The following is a 15,930-nucleotide window of genomic DNA, read 5'->3' on the forward strand; positions in this document are numbered from 1 at the left end:
CGTGGAGATACAGGAAAAAAATAATTTGAAAATTAGAGTTCTGTTATTTTTAGAATGCAATCTCCTCAACTCTAGAATTGATTTCTCTAGGTTGCCATGGGTCTTTGTAAAGTGTGACGTTGCGCGAGGTTTATATACATTAACCAATTCAATTTTGCTTCAATCTCCTACTCCCTTAGGTGAGCTTTTTCAAGGCTACTTTGAATATTTGGTGTAGATTTAGAATAAACGAATCACCCTTGTCAAGGTATTTATATTGCCTTTCTGGAATGATGCAGCACACAGTTTTATCAAATGCCCTCTAATCTGAAAGTGTTTTTCTTTTACTTCATAACATTGTGGCTTCTCATTAAATGAGAATGACAATTCTTAGAGGCAAGTTGTTTTATTTAAATCAGGATAGATTTCACCTTACTAAATAATTTGGAACATTTTTATGACCTTACTTCAGAAGAATTCCTGACATGGTACAAAATGGCATTATTTCCAAGGCACCCCCCCGCCCAAAGGTAAGAAAAAAAAAAGAAAGAAAAACAAGTCTCAGTAATCCATGCCATATATTTACTTGAGGGAGAAATTGTTTTCTAACACACCTTGTACCATGAACTGAAATGTTGGTGCCCATCCCTTGTTTGTTGGTCCATCCAAAACAGAAACAAGTTTTTGCAGGAATGTCAGGTGACTGTGGGGCAGGCCTGTACTGGAATGCAACTGGAGGCTTTGCATCAAAACACATAATCACTTGAACCACATGGGCCCAGCCTTTCCTGGGGCATTGTAGATCTCCAGCAAGAATGGGTTCTGGAATTCTATTTCACATAATGTGGATGTGCTAATTTTATGCTAATTCAATCACATATGTACTATTCATTACTCAGGTGTGAAAGTTGAAAGTCTTGAATTTGTAGTTAAATTCTTTGTCCAAATCTCAAGTTGGCTTGAAATGTCTTAGCAGTCAGGAGCAGGGAAGAGGGTTCTATGGAGACACCTGATGAAGCAGATCTAATTTGGAAGGTGGGTTGTTGTTTTGCACTCACATGAACATATTCGTGGCCTCGGCTGTCAGACGAGTTTTGTTTTCCTTGTCTAGTCCTGTTTACCTGCTCTTTATTTTAGTCTTAATAAACAGGAAGAGCTGCTATAACTCTCCAAAAGAATGTTTGAAGGAACCGGTAAGCATCTTTGAGGAATGAGAATTTTATACAGAAGGGGTTTAACCTTAAAAAAAAAAAAGAGGAATGGGAGGAGAATCAAAATAATCACATAATCCTTAAAATTTTAGAATTAAAAAGACTGTTTTGGGCTCTTCTGAAATGCTTTTTTTCTCTTCAGATCTCAAATTGTGGGTACACCTTTGCTGCTTCTGTTGGTGACATATTACCTTGTTGTTTAGAACAAATGTGACACTTGACGTCAAGGTTAGGGCTTGCGTACCATTTTCACACAGGTCCAAGACGTCTGTGCGTCAGCCTAGCCCTAGCCCAGATCTCGTGTGCAGTCAGCTCAGCTCGGCGTTATCACGGCACTGGGGCAAAGGAGAATGCAGTGAGAGACAAGTGGTGACAACATGCGTTGTGTCCCCAGGCTTTACTCCCCATTGTTCAAACATGCCATGCATGTTTTGGCCTCTTTACCTTGTGCTAAAGTTTTCCCTGATCGAAATAGAATAATGTTTTCATAAAGTGTTCTTTGTCTTTAGTGTTTTCTGAATTTTTGCAATTTCTGTACCACTTGGTTGGCGTTTAATTGTGATAATTGGGTATTGTTAGTGAACTTTCCATGTACCTATGGCTTACCTCCCGGAATTGATTTTCAAGTCTGAGAGAACGGAGGTGTCATCATAGACTTGGCTGCACTCTTTTTTATTCCAAAACACAGTTACTTTCAGTCTGAGGGTTAATTAAGTTCCTGGTTGGCTGGTTGTATGCAACGTGCCAGCCTGTTGTCACCTCCAGTTGTTGTTACAGTGTGCGCTCACTGAGGAGGTGTTTTCAGTCCTTATGAGCCTCCATGTGGATGGTCTTCCATATCCATGGCTAGTCCTGCAGACAGGACTCTTCAGTAATGTGCATGGGGGTAGCTTCCTGTCATGTGTGCTTTTTTCTACTGTGGGTGGTGCAGTGTTGTGTTTCCAGCACCATTGCCAGACCCTTTGGTTTGGAAAGCTGTGCCAGGCCCAGGGTATCTACAGAGCTTAGAACTCTGCTACTGCGAGGACACATGTTTATAAACATACTCGTGTTTAACAGAGTTTGTTGGAGGGGAGATTAGGCAGCTTTCATTTTGTATTACGCTGTTTTCAAGGACAAGTTACGGACAAGTTACGGTGGTTGCACAAGTTACTGTGGTCTAGGGGGAATGGTTACCTTATCTAGAAAAGGAAAGCTGCCTGGAGTGTGTTTAACTTTCTTGATATAGCATTATAGGCTGGCTGAACAATATATGGACTTTAGAGATAATCTAATCTCTGCATTTTACACACATGGCCTCCATGCCGCAAAGAGGAAGTGACTTGTGCAGTGTCAGCCCCTTAGCCTGGAGTCATTTCATTATCTTTTTTTGTGGCTGCTGATAGACAGGACATGTGACAGGGGAGATGCGTTTGTCATTCCAGTCCTGGTTTCTTGGTGCATCTCCTCTATCTCTGCATCTTTACAGCTTCACAGACTGGCTCTGCTCCTGCTTAGTTAGCTACCCTCGCCACCCTCTGATAAGTTTATAGTTACAAATTTTATTGTTGTTTGAGGTAGTCCATTTCACACTTTAATTACCAGTTGTGTATTATGTTTTGCCTGAGTTTCCATAAAGCTCATTTGTTTCTTTGCTTCCATGAGGGATTTTTATCAGAAACTTGACTTTTAACCAGGCTATAGAATAGTAACAGTACAGACTACTGTATTTGTACTTCCTGTGTTTTTAGTGCTTAATTTTTTTTTTTTTTTAAGATACTATGTACCATAATTTCTTAGAAGGAATACATTGAAGGCACAGGCACTAAATTTCAAATACTTCATAAGGGAAACCTTTGTAGGGATGGGGAACTAACCCCAGGTATTTAAGGAATTAAGAAATTATATGGCATTAGCATATGTAATCTCCTTTACATATATTTCATAAGGTATCTTGGAGCGCGTGTTTAAATATTCCCCATTTCATTCAAATGCATTTGAAATTAACCAGATGGGCCCAGATAAAGTCATGAGTCACATTAGGGACTTTTATGAAAAATCTAAGCGCCAACAAATTTTGAAACAAATAAGAAAGGATACAGATGGATCTTTAGTTTGAGATAACCAGTAACATGTATCAATGAATGCTTTGGGGTGTGGGGCTTGTGTTTAAGAGAGCGTCCTTGTTTCATATGCTAAAGTGAAGATTCTAGGAGGGTAGGGACAGTGTACTGCTGTAACTCTTGTATCTGGTTCAGTGCCTGCCACATAGTATTTATTGGGTTGTCGGAAAAGTCATGACGCATATTTGTGACAGATGGCACTAGTTCATTTTTGGAAGTACTATAGTCATTCACATCTATGTTATTGCTATGTCATTTGTCAGCTGACAGTTCTAGCTTCATTCTAAAATAAAAATTGAGTGATTTGGTTGAACTGTGGAGATATTACAACAAGTTGAAGATGGAAGACCAAACTGTGCATTTTTGCCATGTTTTACTGTTTTACTTCCATAAAGGGAAGAACGCGCATCAAGCTTGTGAAAAGTTGCATCAAGTTTACAGTGACAATGCTCCACAAGAACGTCAATGCCAACGATGGTTCACAAAATTCCGTGCTGGTGATTTTGATCTCAACGACGCTCCTCAGTCAGGGAGGCCCACTGAGGTTGATGATGACAAAATAAAGGCATTGATCGAGTCAAACCCACGTTACACGACACGAGAGATTGCAGAAACATTGAACATCCATCATTCAAGCGTTCACGACCACCTGAAGAAGCTGGGATACGTAAGCAAGCTCAATATTTAGGTTCCACATGAACTCAAAGAAGTTCATTTGACGGTGTGTATAAACATCTGCAATATGCTCATTAAACATAAAGAAAACAATCCTTTTTTGAAGCAACTGATAACTGGTGATGATTGTTTACAACCAAGTGGTGCGTAAATGGTCTTGGTCCCGACTTGATGATTTGCCTCAAATGACATCGAAAGCAGACATTCATCAGAGGAAGGTTATGTTCTCAGTGTGGTGGGATCTTAAAGGTGTCATGATTTTTGAGCTCCTACCAAGGAACTAAACAATCAATTCGAATGTGTACTGTCAACAATTAGACAGTTTGAACGAATCCATCATCCAGAAATGTCCAGAGCTTGTTAATTGTAAAGGAGCTGTGTTCCATCGCGACAACACGAGACTACACACAAGTTTGATCACCCGTCAAAAATTACTGGATCTTGGATGGGATGTGTCGCCACACCCACCATACTCGCCTGACCTTGCGCCGTCAGACTTCCACTCGTTTCACTCTCTTCAAACCCCTTGCATGGCATAAGGTTCAATTCAGATGAGGCTATAAATCAGCACCTTGTTCAGTTTTTTGCAAATAAAGACAGGTTCTTCTATGAACGAGGAATTATGAAGCTCACTGAAAGATGGCAAAAGGTTATCCAACAAAATGGGCAATATATCATTGATTGACCTTTGTTCTTTATATAAATAAATGACCTTTGAAAAACAGACAAAATACATCATGACTTTTCCGACAACCCAATGGATGCTCCATAAACATTTGAATAAATAAATAATCTCCACAGTCCCATTAGGGTGATAAATTGTAACATGATAAACATGCACATCTTCAAGACATTGTTGTAAGTGCTGCAGAGATGTAGGGCAGAAGATAAAGTGGGATTGAAGACTGATGTTGCTAAGAGGTAGATATTATAGAAATTGAAATTTTGGTAAGATTTCCACAAGCGAAGAGATGGGGATGGCTTTCCAGGAGGGCACAGATAAGCGATGGTAACAAGTTCGTGCAACAAGGAGAGCTTATGGATGACTAGCTCACATCCTGGTGTATATGAAGGTACATGTATATGCCCTTTGTCTGTGTTACACCCTCCCCTGCTGAAAACCTTTCCTAAAAGCTGACGCATGTTCCATGCCTGCAGAGATGTCCATCGTAATGACTCAGGCGCATTATCTGGCCTTTGGCAAATCTTTAGAAGATACCATCATGGATCCTCTCGTGACCGATGGTAGGAGTATCCTGAGAGGACCAGGGAGCCCCACCTCTGGCATCAGCAGTCCTGAGGAGACTCTGGGGACAGGCTCCTGCAACCCTCCCCGTGGTCTCAGCCACATTCTAAGCACTGCTGTCTGTTGTGCACCGCCGTGGGGCCACTTGAACTGCGATGTTGTGGTGCTGTTGCACGCTAAGCCGGACCCCATGCAGTGTGGGATGTGCTGGATGTGAGTACAGGAGACACAGGGTACAGCTGAATAACTGTTGTCCCAGGCTTCCAAAGAGGAAATCAGAGGTAGGTGCAGGTCCTCTGGCAAAACCCAGTCTTTCCTTATAGCCTCCTCTTCTGTATTAGTTTAGGAAGATGTCTTCTGATTGTTTTGTGTAATGTTGCCAGGTGTAAGGAATTAATTGTGTATTCTTAAGTGGCTTCGGATAATTTCTTTAAGAAAAATTGGGAGGTGGTTTTGGATTAAATATGAGGGGAGGAGTGGAGAGCTGCTTTAGGGTCAAGTTTGTATTGGTTTGTTTTAAAATTCCAAGCTATTTAGAGTTTATCATGTTTCAGTGAGGTTTTCTTTCCAGGTCAGAAAAATTCCTTTTGATCTGAGTCAGACTCTCTTGTTTGCTAGTTGGAAAGTAAATATGCGAGGGTTAGGTTTTTCTTTTGTTAAACTGATTGATGAAGCTTAAGGATCTCTTAAGTTGGTTATTTCTTTTGTAGATGCTAGAAAAACATTCACCATTTTAGTTAGCTTTAAAGGATCTCATACAATGTAGTAAGTAGTTACTGTCTTAACTGCATTGTGTGCTATGCCACTGAGGCCACAGGATGGGTCTCTACCTTGAGGTGCCTGAGGCCCTCTTTTAATGTTTGTGAATTGTTTTTTCTACAGCTTTGAACCTGGCACTGCCTAGTGCATGACTGGAATGACATGCTTCTTAAATCTGTATGTCTTTGATAGGTAACATGGTGTAAATCATTACTTCCTCATGTTGAAGTTAGTCAAATATATTAACTAGTGGCTGATATATTTTTTATTATTTTTTCCCCCCAATCTAAGCCAAAAAAAAGAAGGATATAAAGGACTTAATCTCCATCAACGTTTTCCTTCCAGTTTGTACCCCTGACCTTTAAAGTTGTTTTGATCCTCCTGCAATAGGCATTGCTTTCAAAGGCAGAGCACGAATTTAGAAGTTGGACTAATATCTGAGCTTAAACTCCCTTTCCTCTTCAACTTTACATGTGTGATGATCTCAGACAAGTTAGATTTTCTGTTCTTGAGTCCTCTCATCTACAAGTGGAGCTGAAAACACTCACCTTGAATGATTGGTGTGAAAACAGATGTGAATATGAGTGACACATAAGAAAGTTTCCAGTCATCAGTGTCCCCACCACTGGCCCCTTTGTAGAGTAGGGGTGCAGGAATGGAATGGGTCAGGAGGCGGGCACAGTGCCAGCTGCCTACTTTCACAGTGCTGATCGTGGCAAAGCGTGGAGAGATTCGAGCTCTGGAGCAGAATAACCTGTAGGTCCACAGTGTTTTTTAGGGACTTCCGCTGGGATGTAGTGCATATGTGCTACCTCACATTTGCCCTTTAGGAAAACCTTCTCTTCCCTGTCTAGTGGCCCATGAGGTAACAACACCCCTAGGCCCTTGCACGTTCTTCCCAGGACTAGAGTGGAAAGAGCTTGGTCGGCCAAGGTGAGCTTTTGTCTTGCTCTCTTTTTCCTGGGTTTTAGGCAGGTTTATCGAGGCCTACACTCATGTCTGCCTGGCATTCCAGGTCAGGAATGCTGGGGACTCAACCCCTGTGTTGAGAATGAAGGTGTTTGTACTGGAATTTGGGTTCCTTTTCATTGCAAGGGAAAAACATCTGGATGTCTTCTTTCTCCATATCTAAGATGTTGTCTGAAATGTCAGCTAGAATAATCACAGCGTTTCTTGAGCCAGCTCGGGAAGTCAGAGGATTAGGGTGAATGGGGGGGGGGGGCGTTGATCCTGGCATGGCACAGCATGTCCATGGCGTGTCTTTGGGCAGTTAGGAGACCACAAGCCTGTGTTGGTGATTATATTCTCTGAGAAACTCTTGTTTATTTTTTTTTTCCTTTATCCAATAGGGTTATTTATTTTAGGTACACATTATTTATACAATGTGGTGGTTTGTTCTTTGTTCTGTGCTGAAAAAAAGCAGAAGATGGATGGTCCCAGCCTTTGGGGAACTTATCTAGAGATAAACAAAACTCCACACGTGCAAGGACATAGGCTATTCAGTGGCAAGTACGTGGTCTAGATAAATACTGTGGGGTTGGAGTACGTTTCATAGAGGATGTGGTTTTGTTTTAGATTTGGAAAGGTACATATAGTTTGGGTAGTTGGGAGCTGTAGGGATTGGGAGTGTTCCAGATGTGTGGAATTAAATGAACAAAAACAGAAAAAGATTAATTAATTCACTGAGCCAGTGTTTACTGAATATCTACTCTGTCTCAGGCACTGCACTGGTGCTTGGGGTTTGTCAGTGAGTAGAACAGGTGAAGACCCAGATGTGGTAAGACAGTGTTGTGGCCTGTGTGGGAGGCTGGAGAGCTGTGATGGGAGCCATGGAAAGCCGGGAAAAGCAGGCTGGGAGGACTTGGCCAAGGATGTTGGATTTTGACCTTTAGAATGTAGTGAGTTACTGAAAATTACGCATATCACAGGACAGTGACGTGATGAAATGGGTATCTTGTGAATATAGATGTGGCAACAAGATATAGGACAGGACTGAACAGATAGGAATCTAGACGCAGTAATGAGTTAGGAGGTACAGTATTGAGAACGAGAGATGAAGGAAAGGGAAAGGAAGAAAGATTTTCACTAGTTATGTTATTTAAGATGATAATTTTAGAAACCTACATATATGTTTGTTATGGAAAATCAGAACATACAGGCAAGGGCTGCCAATTGTGTAAGGCCATCTTGCCTTTTGTCTATGCTGATAGGCAGAACTGCCTTCAGACTGTAGATGATGCTTCCTTCACAGCATCCTGTGCACAGTGTTTGAATTGCTGTATAGTGTTTCACTGATTTTATCTATTCAGCATAAGTCTTATTGTTGGATATCTAGTAGGTTTTCTATTCCATATTATTGTTTATTAAAATATCTGATTTAACATATACATCTTGACCGTGTATGAGTATACACACATTTCAAGTTCCTGGGTCAATGGGTATGTTCAATTTTAAGCATTTTGATGCATGGTACCAAATTCCATCTCCCTATAGCGGTGCGCACCAACACCCCCCCCCCCAATCAAAATGTGTGTGACAGTTTAGAATTCAGGAGCAGCATGTAAGAATGCTGGCTTCCTGCACGCTTATGGAACTNCACCCCCCACCCCCCAATCAAAATGTGTGTGACAGTTTAGAATTCAGGAGCAGCATGTAAGAATGCTGGCTTCCTGCACGCTTATGGAACTCTGGGTCATTACATTTGTTTGAACGTAATCTATTTTCCCAGTTTGTTAGGAAACACTCAAACAGTGGTTGAGAGAATCATACAAAGTCCAGCTGTGTCAGTTGACTTGTGATTGGATTTGGCCAGTGGGATGTAGAGTGGGAAGTGGGAGGCCCATGACAAGACAGCCCTGGCGGAGATTTTACTCGCTCTGCTTTGGGCTGTGTCTCTGCCAGCTCCAGGTCTCTTTCCTGGAGGCCCAGCTTCTGCCACAGCACCCCAGGCCTAGCCTCTGGGGCCACCTCCCTTTATTTCTGTAGCCAAGAGGTGGTGGTAGCTTCCTGCTACTGTTAATCTGTGGGTTGCCCCCACCCCACCACCTTCCTTGTTTGAGTCTCAACTCTACATTTTGTAACCAATTCTCTGTATTAATTTTCCTCTGCTTAAAATAGTTGGGGTTTGTATTTTATTGGTTGCACTCTGAATCTCTCTCTCTCTCTCTCTCTCTCTCTCTCTCTCTGTCTCACACACACACACACACACACACACACACACAGAGTCTATGCTACGTTAAAGTAGCAGACATTATGACACTTTACATACTTTAGTATACAGGGATATTCTACTACATATCCACAAAACTATTATGCCTAGTTAAATTAAGAATATTTTGCCAGTATTATCTAACATCAAATCCATATTAAATTTCCCCCAACTGTCTCCAAAGTGTCTTTTACAGTGATTTTTGTTTTTTAACCTCAATAAGGTTTCCATGAAGGCTTACATCTTGAGTATGGCTATGCCTACTTAGTCTCTTTGATCTAGAACTGTCCCCTAGTTGTTACTGTTTTTAAATGATATACTTTTAACATTTTCTCTTAGAAAAATTTTAAACTGCAGATTAATAAATTGAACACTTTTATCTAGATTCATGAATTTTTAACATTTTGCTGACATTTGCTTTCTTCCTCTGTGTGTGTGTGTGTGTGTGTGTGTGTGTGTATTAGTAATAATACTAATACTAATAATACTAATTTTTGTGCTGAACATTTGAGATTAAACTATAGCTATTGTGACGCTTCTCAACCCCTAAACTGCAGCATTTATTAAATCCTAAAACCAAGAATATTCTTTTATATAATCACTGTACAGGAAATTTTCCAATTATTATATGATTCTGTCACCTAATACAACAGATTTCCTCAATTGTCTCAGTACTGTAATCTTCACAATTTTTTTCTGCGGATGCAGTATCCAGTCTAAGATTTGACATTGCACTTATTATGGATATCAGATGATATGAATTTCTTTTTTAAGAGACCAATACAGTTGTGTTGTTCAAAGTGTCATATTCTGGAGTTGTCCGATTGCTACCCTGTGGTGTCATTGAACCTGTTCTCTTTCCCCTCTCTTTCTGTAGAGAAGAAGTTAGGTTTTTGACTTGATTAGGTTAAATCAGAGGCGGATGGGGCTGCCAGTAGGAATGAAGACAGGAAGTTATTTTTAGCAGGAAGATAAGGAAAATAAGTTTAATAAATTTGAATTAAAATGGGACTTGATGAAAACATTGCTCATTCGTCAGTTATTCCCACTCGTCCTTTTTCTCATTGCATTGAAGTTTCCCAGCAAGCTCTTAAAACTAGTTACTTGGGGATCCAGACAGCTCCCAAGGTGACACGCAGCGAGAGGTGAATGTTTGAGACAGGGGCGTTGGGAGGGCTTTGGTCTAGAACGGTGGGTTTTACAGTCCTCTGCATAGAGCTTGGAGTTGAAACAGATCTGAGAAAGAGACTGTGACAGTCGTCACCACAATTTATCTGTATGGTTACCATTGGGGTCAAATATGTATGTATATGTTCATGGTAATCATTTTAAAGATGCAGTTACTAACATCTGTTTGATGTAAGAAGTGTGGGTGAAAGCACTAAACCTATGAATTTACGAGCTGAAATATAATCTGTAATAATACGCAGACAAAATGCAAAGTATTCCACCCCCCACCCCCTTCTCAGTCACAGACTCTGAACTCCCAGACTTTGCTGTCCCTCAGGATCACCTGGAGGGTTGTTTTAACACAGATTGCTGGGCCCCTCCTTGAGGAGTTTCATTCAGCAGGACACGGTGGAACTCAAGTGTCAGAATTTCTGACTAGTTCTCAGGTGATGCTGATGCTGGAAAGGAATCGCACTTTATGAGAACCACTTTTTTAAATCATAGACGACATTAGAACATGGAATATAATATTCTGGTGAGCAGTTTTTCAAACTTGATTTTTTTTTTAACAGCACAAACCTTTTTTTTTTTTTTTAAGGGGGTTAGCTAAGTTGGAACTGTTAGAGCATCATGCTGGTAGCACCAAGGTTGCTGGTTTGATCCCCACATGGGCCACTGTGAGCTGCACCCTCCTTAAAAGAGTCAACTATGCCATTGTAGCATGAAGACAATGTGTAACCAATGACCATGGCTGTTCCCCAATAAAATTAAAAAAAAAAAAAACCAAACAAACCTTTTTAAAAAAATTAAAACTATTTTATGCACCTCCCCGTTATGCAGAATATAAAGAGACTGGGAGAAGCTGTAGGGAGAAGACAGCAGCTCTGGCACTATTGTGTGAAAGCCATCGTGTGGGGCTGAGAAAGGGTGGGAAATGAACCTGCAGGCCTAGGATGGATTTCTTGCTGACAGCGTTTATTAACTGTGATGTCTCCTCAGCACCTTACACTCTCTAAGTCTCCGTTTTCTCATCTGAAAAGAGAGATTATATTGGTTTGTCGTAAAAGTCATGACGCATTTTTGCAACGGAAAATGTAGAAAAAATACATCATGACTTTTCCACCAACCCAATAAATCCTCCCTCCGCATTAGGTAGTGCACATGAATGCATCTTTAAAATTGTAAAATGATGCAAATGTAACTGGTGGGTACTACTGTTCTTATTCTTGCCTTGGCTCTCTCCTGAGCCAGCTCTGATCTGGGGCTGTTCCCTTAGTTTATGTGGAGTGGTGCAGGAATTGGGGTGCATCCATGGTTAAAGAGATCTCTCTACATTGTTGGGAAAGTTATGTCAGAGGTAGAGCTCAGTAAGGGGCCGACTTCGCACATTACCAGGCTAATGTGTGACCCTGTGAGAGCGTATGTGCCAGTTGCAATAAACCAAAATGCCAGAAAGTTATTTCCTCGAGGTTGGAATTAACCTTTGGTGCCATGCTGCCTTTTCCTTTTATGATTGGCATATTAAATAAAGCCATCGTCTCTCCAAGGAAGGCTGCGAGTTTGTGGTTTGCTGTGTGTTCTGTTGTGGTGAGGTGTTGGTATGGGTGTTTGGTGTGGTTTGGAGTGGAAAAGTGGGGTGCAGAGGACTGCACTTACCATTAAACGCTAGTAACTTCCTCACGGTGATTGAGGTCGTTATTTTATTGTTGAACATCAGCCGTGATTTCTGGCCATCTGTGTGTTATGCCTTTATTGAGATGCACCTCCTGCGGCCCCCCCCCCCAATTTATTTCATGCTCAACAGTGTTGCTGCAATAAAATTGACTACTAGGCATTTCAGAAATGGAACTGATTAAAGTAGGTAAAGTCAGAATTGCATGTATCACGTCTAGCTTGAAATAGTAATGATACGTTAAAGAAAGAGAACTTCAGAATATATTGTAAAACTGTTTTGTTTTTGGTTTAAGTCAGTAGGAGAGATACAAGAGAATCTAGAATGAGGTTCAATTCCTATTGGTTGTGCTCTGCTATTGACTTTAAAAATGAAATGTTTTCTATTCGTGTCATTAACAGACGTCATTTATCTTGGCAACGTCATTATTGTCTGGCTGATGATAGATAGGATTGACAGATGCTAAACTTAAAGCTGTATGCTATACCTATGATTTTAAGGAATTTTTCAGACTGTTTCTGTTCTGCTTGTCTCCTCAGTTTATGCATGTGCATAGTCAGGTAGCATTGCTATGATTGGTAGGATTGTTATGAAAAATGCAGCACCCTGAGAGGTCACCTTTCCCAATTCCTGTGCCTGATTCTTTCGTTATTGGCCTCCATATTTCTGTGTAAATTGCTTATATTGTTTCTTTTAAAAATTTAGTTTGTTGTCATCTTTTGACTTAATATGGAAGATTTAACCCTATTTCACTGCCCCATGTATGCTTTGTCCCACTCCTCTCACAGCCAATTCTTGGCTCTTTCGATCCATCTCTCTCTCTCTCTCTCTCTCACACTCACGCACACACACACACACACACACAAATACTTTTTAGACCGCTTTCCTCCCAAAGTAGTTATAATTTTGGTTAAATATTTGATGTTCACATTATTTTCATTATTAGAAGTTGCTCATACCTGAACCATGTAGGACAGATACCTTGATTACTTTTTCTTTTCTTCACAGCTTTTATGTCTTCCCTGGAATGAACAGTGTTTTTTTCCTTTGGCTGGTCTTCTGTGAACTTACAGCTAATTCCACCACAGCTCTGCCAGTTGCTAAAGTAGCATCTTAGTATGTTCGGTGATATTAAATACTCGCTTGGCTTCCTCTTGAAGACATCTTATTTGGAGCATCTGGCCTGCTCTAGTCTGGACTGGTCACCTTGCACACCTGGTGCACAGCTGACATTCTGGGATCCATCTCAGCAACATCTGGGGAGTTCTGTTCTATCTATGTCCCCTGTTTTCATATGCCACCCATCCTCATTCATGGTTTATTTTCTTGTTTGTTAGAGCACATTTTCCAGAACTAACCTGAGAAAGTCACAGAGAGCAATTTTTTTTTTTGAAACATTGCATTTCTAAAAATGTCTTTTTTCTACCTTCATTCACACTTGACTGAGAGTTGTTGGGCAAGGTACACAATTCTTAAGCCGTGGACCATTTCTCTTAGGAGTTTTGAAGTCCGTGTTCCATTATCCTATAGATTTCAGTGTTACTCTTGAGAAGGTCAAACCCATTCTGATTCTATCCTTTCATTGGGGTGCCTTGTTTATCACTTTCTGGACGCTTTTTTTCTATTTTAAAATCTTCTATTTGTCTTCTGTGTTTTGATGTTCTGACATCAAAAACAGTTTGTTCACCTGTTAGGATCTGATTGTGCTAAAACCTCATTTCAAATCTTTTCTCCCCCTCTTCTGAGCTCACAAAGCATTTTTATGTCTATTTTTCTGAAGACACGTGTTCTACTTCTTTTTAACTGTTTCTGTCTTATCTGATCAATTTCAGTTTCTCACAGTAGGTAATTGTTACTTTGCCCAGTCAGTGCTTTGTACGTAGGAAACACTCAATTTTTTGATCAGCATAGATTTTCAGTTATCTCTTCTAGTTTTAACGTTTACACGTATGTTCTCACTTGAAAATCTGACCATTGCTGTATGTCATGGTAAGACAAGAGAAAGGCACTGTATTTAACTGCAGATACTTTTCTTGAAACTCGCACGGGCATAAAACATGCAGAGCTTTTGTATTACCCAGGTCACAAGTACAAAAGCTTTACTGTTTAATGTGATGATTCTCTTTATGAAGAATGAAAGCTTTCTCGACTATGAGATAGGAGTCAGTTTTTCATTAGGACTTTTCCTATACTATTTTCTCTCATTGTGTCCTGCAATAGAGTCAACATCAGCATTCCTTCCAACTTGCATTTTATCAAATCACCTATGCTTTCATTCTCAGCAGGTCTTAGAAACGTTCCCTCCACCCACTTCCTAGCCCATTCTTCATCTGGATGAGGAACAGCGATTCTTTGGTGGTTTTGTCTCCAGATTTCTTCCCTGGGCTCTGACCCATCTTTGGGGAACTTTGCCTGACTGAGACATTTGCTTTTTGGTAGATCTCTCTCTGGCCACTTGATGGATGAACTTCTTTCCTTGTTTATTGTTCATGTGTCATGGACTTTTGCTCATCATAATGTAAAATTATTGTTAATGTTCAAATCTTTTGTTATTTTAAATGTACACATCCTAAGTGAGAAACAGTCTTTTTTTATTGAGTGTTGTGTCATGGTTGTTTTTTTGAATCCAGTGACAAATATACTGATTGTAGAATTGTGTTTTTGCTATTTTTAAAAGTGGCTTTATATCTTTTTGTTCAATTATATTTCTAAGTTTCTACAGCCAGGACAACAACAATTCTAGTATTATTTCAAACTTTTTATTGTAAACTACTGCGAAGTGTAATCAACATGGATGCTCTAACTTTTTTAGAAAACAGTTTTCTCTGATGGGTACTTGACTATTCCCTTGAAAATACAGCAAGTACTCTGTCTATTGAGAGAGAATAGTGTTAACGAAAGCTGCCAGTTAAAATCTCCTGGGAGACTGTTGTTCCAAAGAGTATATTTTTCAAAGCAAAAATATCCTTCCCTGTTTTTATAGTCTTGTGGGAGGAGATCATTTTTATGTGTCCTGCTCAGATCTGGGGTGTGTGTGTGTGTGTGTGTGTGTGTGTGTGTGTGTGTGTTCTATTGGGATTACTGATGATTCCCCCTCTTGGTTCCTTCTCTCCAAATAGTCATTTCCTTCCATTCAGCATGTGTTATGGAGTGACATTTATTAACTGTCAGCCTGATACTATGCTTTGGCATGGTGTTGTCATGGCTACGTGGCATAGCTGACCAGTGAGTCAGGACCCTCAACAACTGAAACTCAGAATTAGATAACTCTTGATCAGCTGAAGGATTACAAGCCAAGTTTATAGAGTATTTCAAGGAGGAGGGAGTGGTGAGTGGTATCAGATTCTGCTGATAGATCAAGGAAGGTGAGTCTTGTGCATAGATCATGGCATTAAGCAACATGGAGGCTGTTGGTGACCTTGATGGACAGATTGGGGAGTGTGGTGGGGAGGAAGCCTGACTGGCATGGGATTATGGGAAGAATCTGAGAAAACAAATCTTTAAAAGTTTTTGCTGTAAAGAGGATCAGAGAATTGGTGTAGTGACCAGATGGCAAAGTAGGGTCAACAGAAGGTTTTGTACTATTCTGCATGTGTAAAAATAAAATATTAACAGCCTTTAATGGCTCAAAGTTGGCATCTGAGTACTATTTTCCATGCAGTGAAGCTGGAAATAGACTTTTAACCTGTCTTGGGGTGTTCCGCTCAGGTAAAGCTCTTGGAGAAGAGGGGGATCGAGGAGTCTTAATGGATGGAAAGGGTTAGCCTGGAGGATAAAGTGGGGCTCCAGGCACTGGAGACACTGGGCATGGTGGGGAGGGTGTACTTTTGTGCAGGGCTTGTTTGCTCCAGGTCACATTTTAGGGGTCAGTCTGCTTCTGTGTGCATAAAAGTGTTTTAGAAAGGAAA

General features: G+C 40.5%; 1 protein-coding gene across 1 annotated transcript in view; it reads left to right on the forward strand.

The window, feature by feature from the left end:
* Nucleotides 1-15,930, forward strand: part of PARD3 (par-3 family cell polarity regulator) — a 611,228-nt gene that overhangs the window by 28,113 nt on the left and 567,185 nt on the right. The window contains exon 3 of the mRNA XM_019652604.1: nucleotides 5,126-5,426. Coding sequence (XP_019508149.1) covers nucleotides 5,126-5,426 — 301 coding nt within the window. The remainder of the gene's footprint in view (nucleotides 1-5,125; nucleotides 5,427-15,930) is intronic.

This window comes from Hipposideros armiger, unplaced genomic scaffold, assembly GCF_001890085.2.
Source record: "Hipposideros armiger isolate ML-2016 unplaced genomic scaffold, ASM189008v1 scaffold_183, whole genome shotgun sequence".
Classification (NCBI taxonomy): domain Eukaryota; kingdom Metazoa; phylum Chordata; class Mammalia; order Chiroptera; family Hipposideridae; genus Hipposideros; species Hipposideros armiger.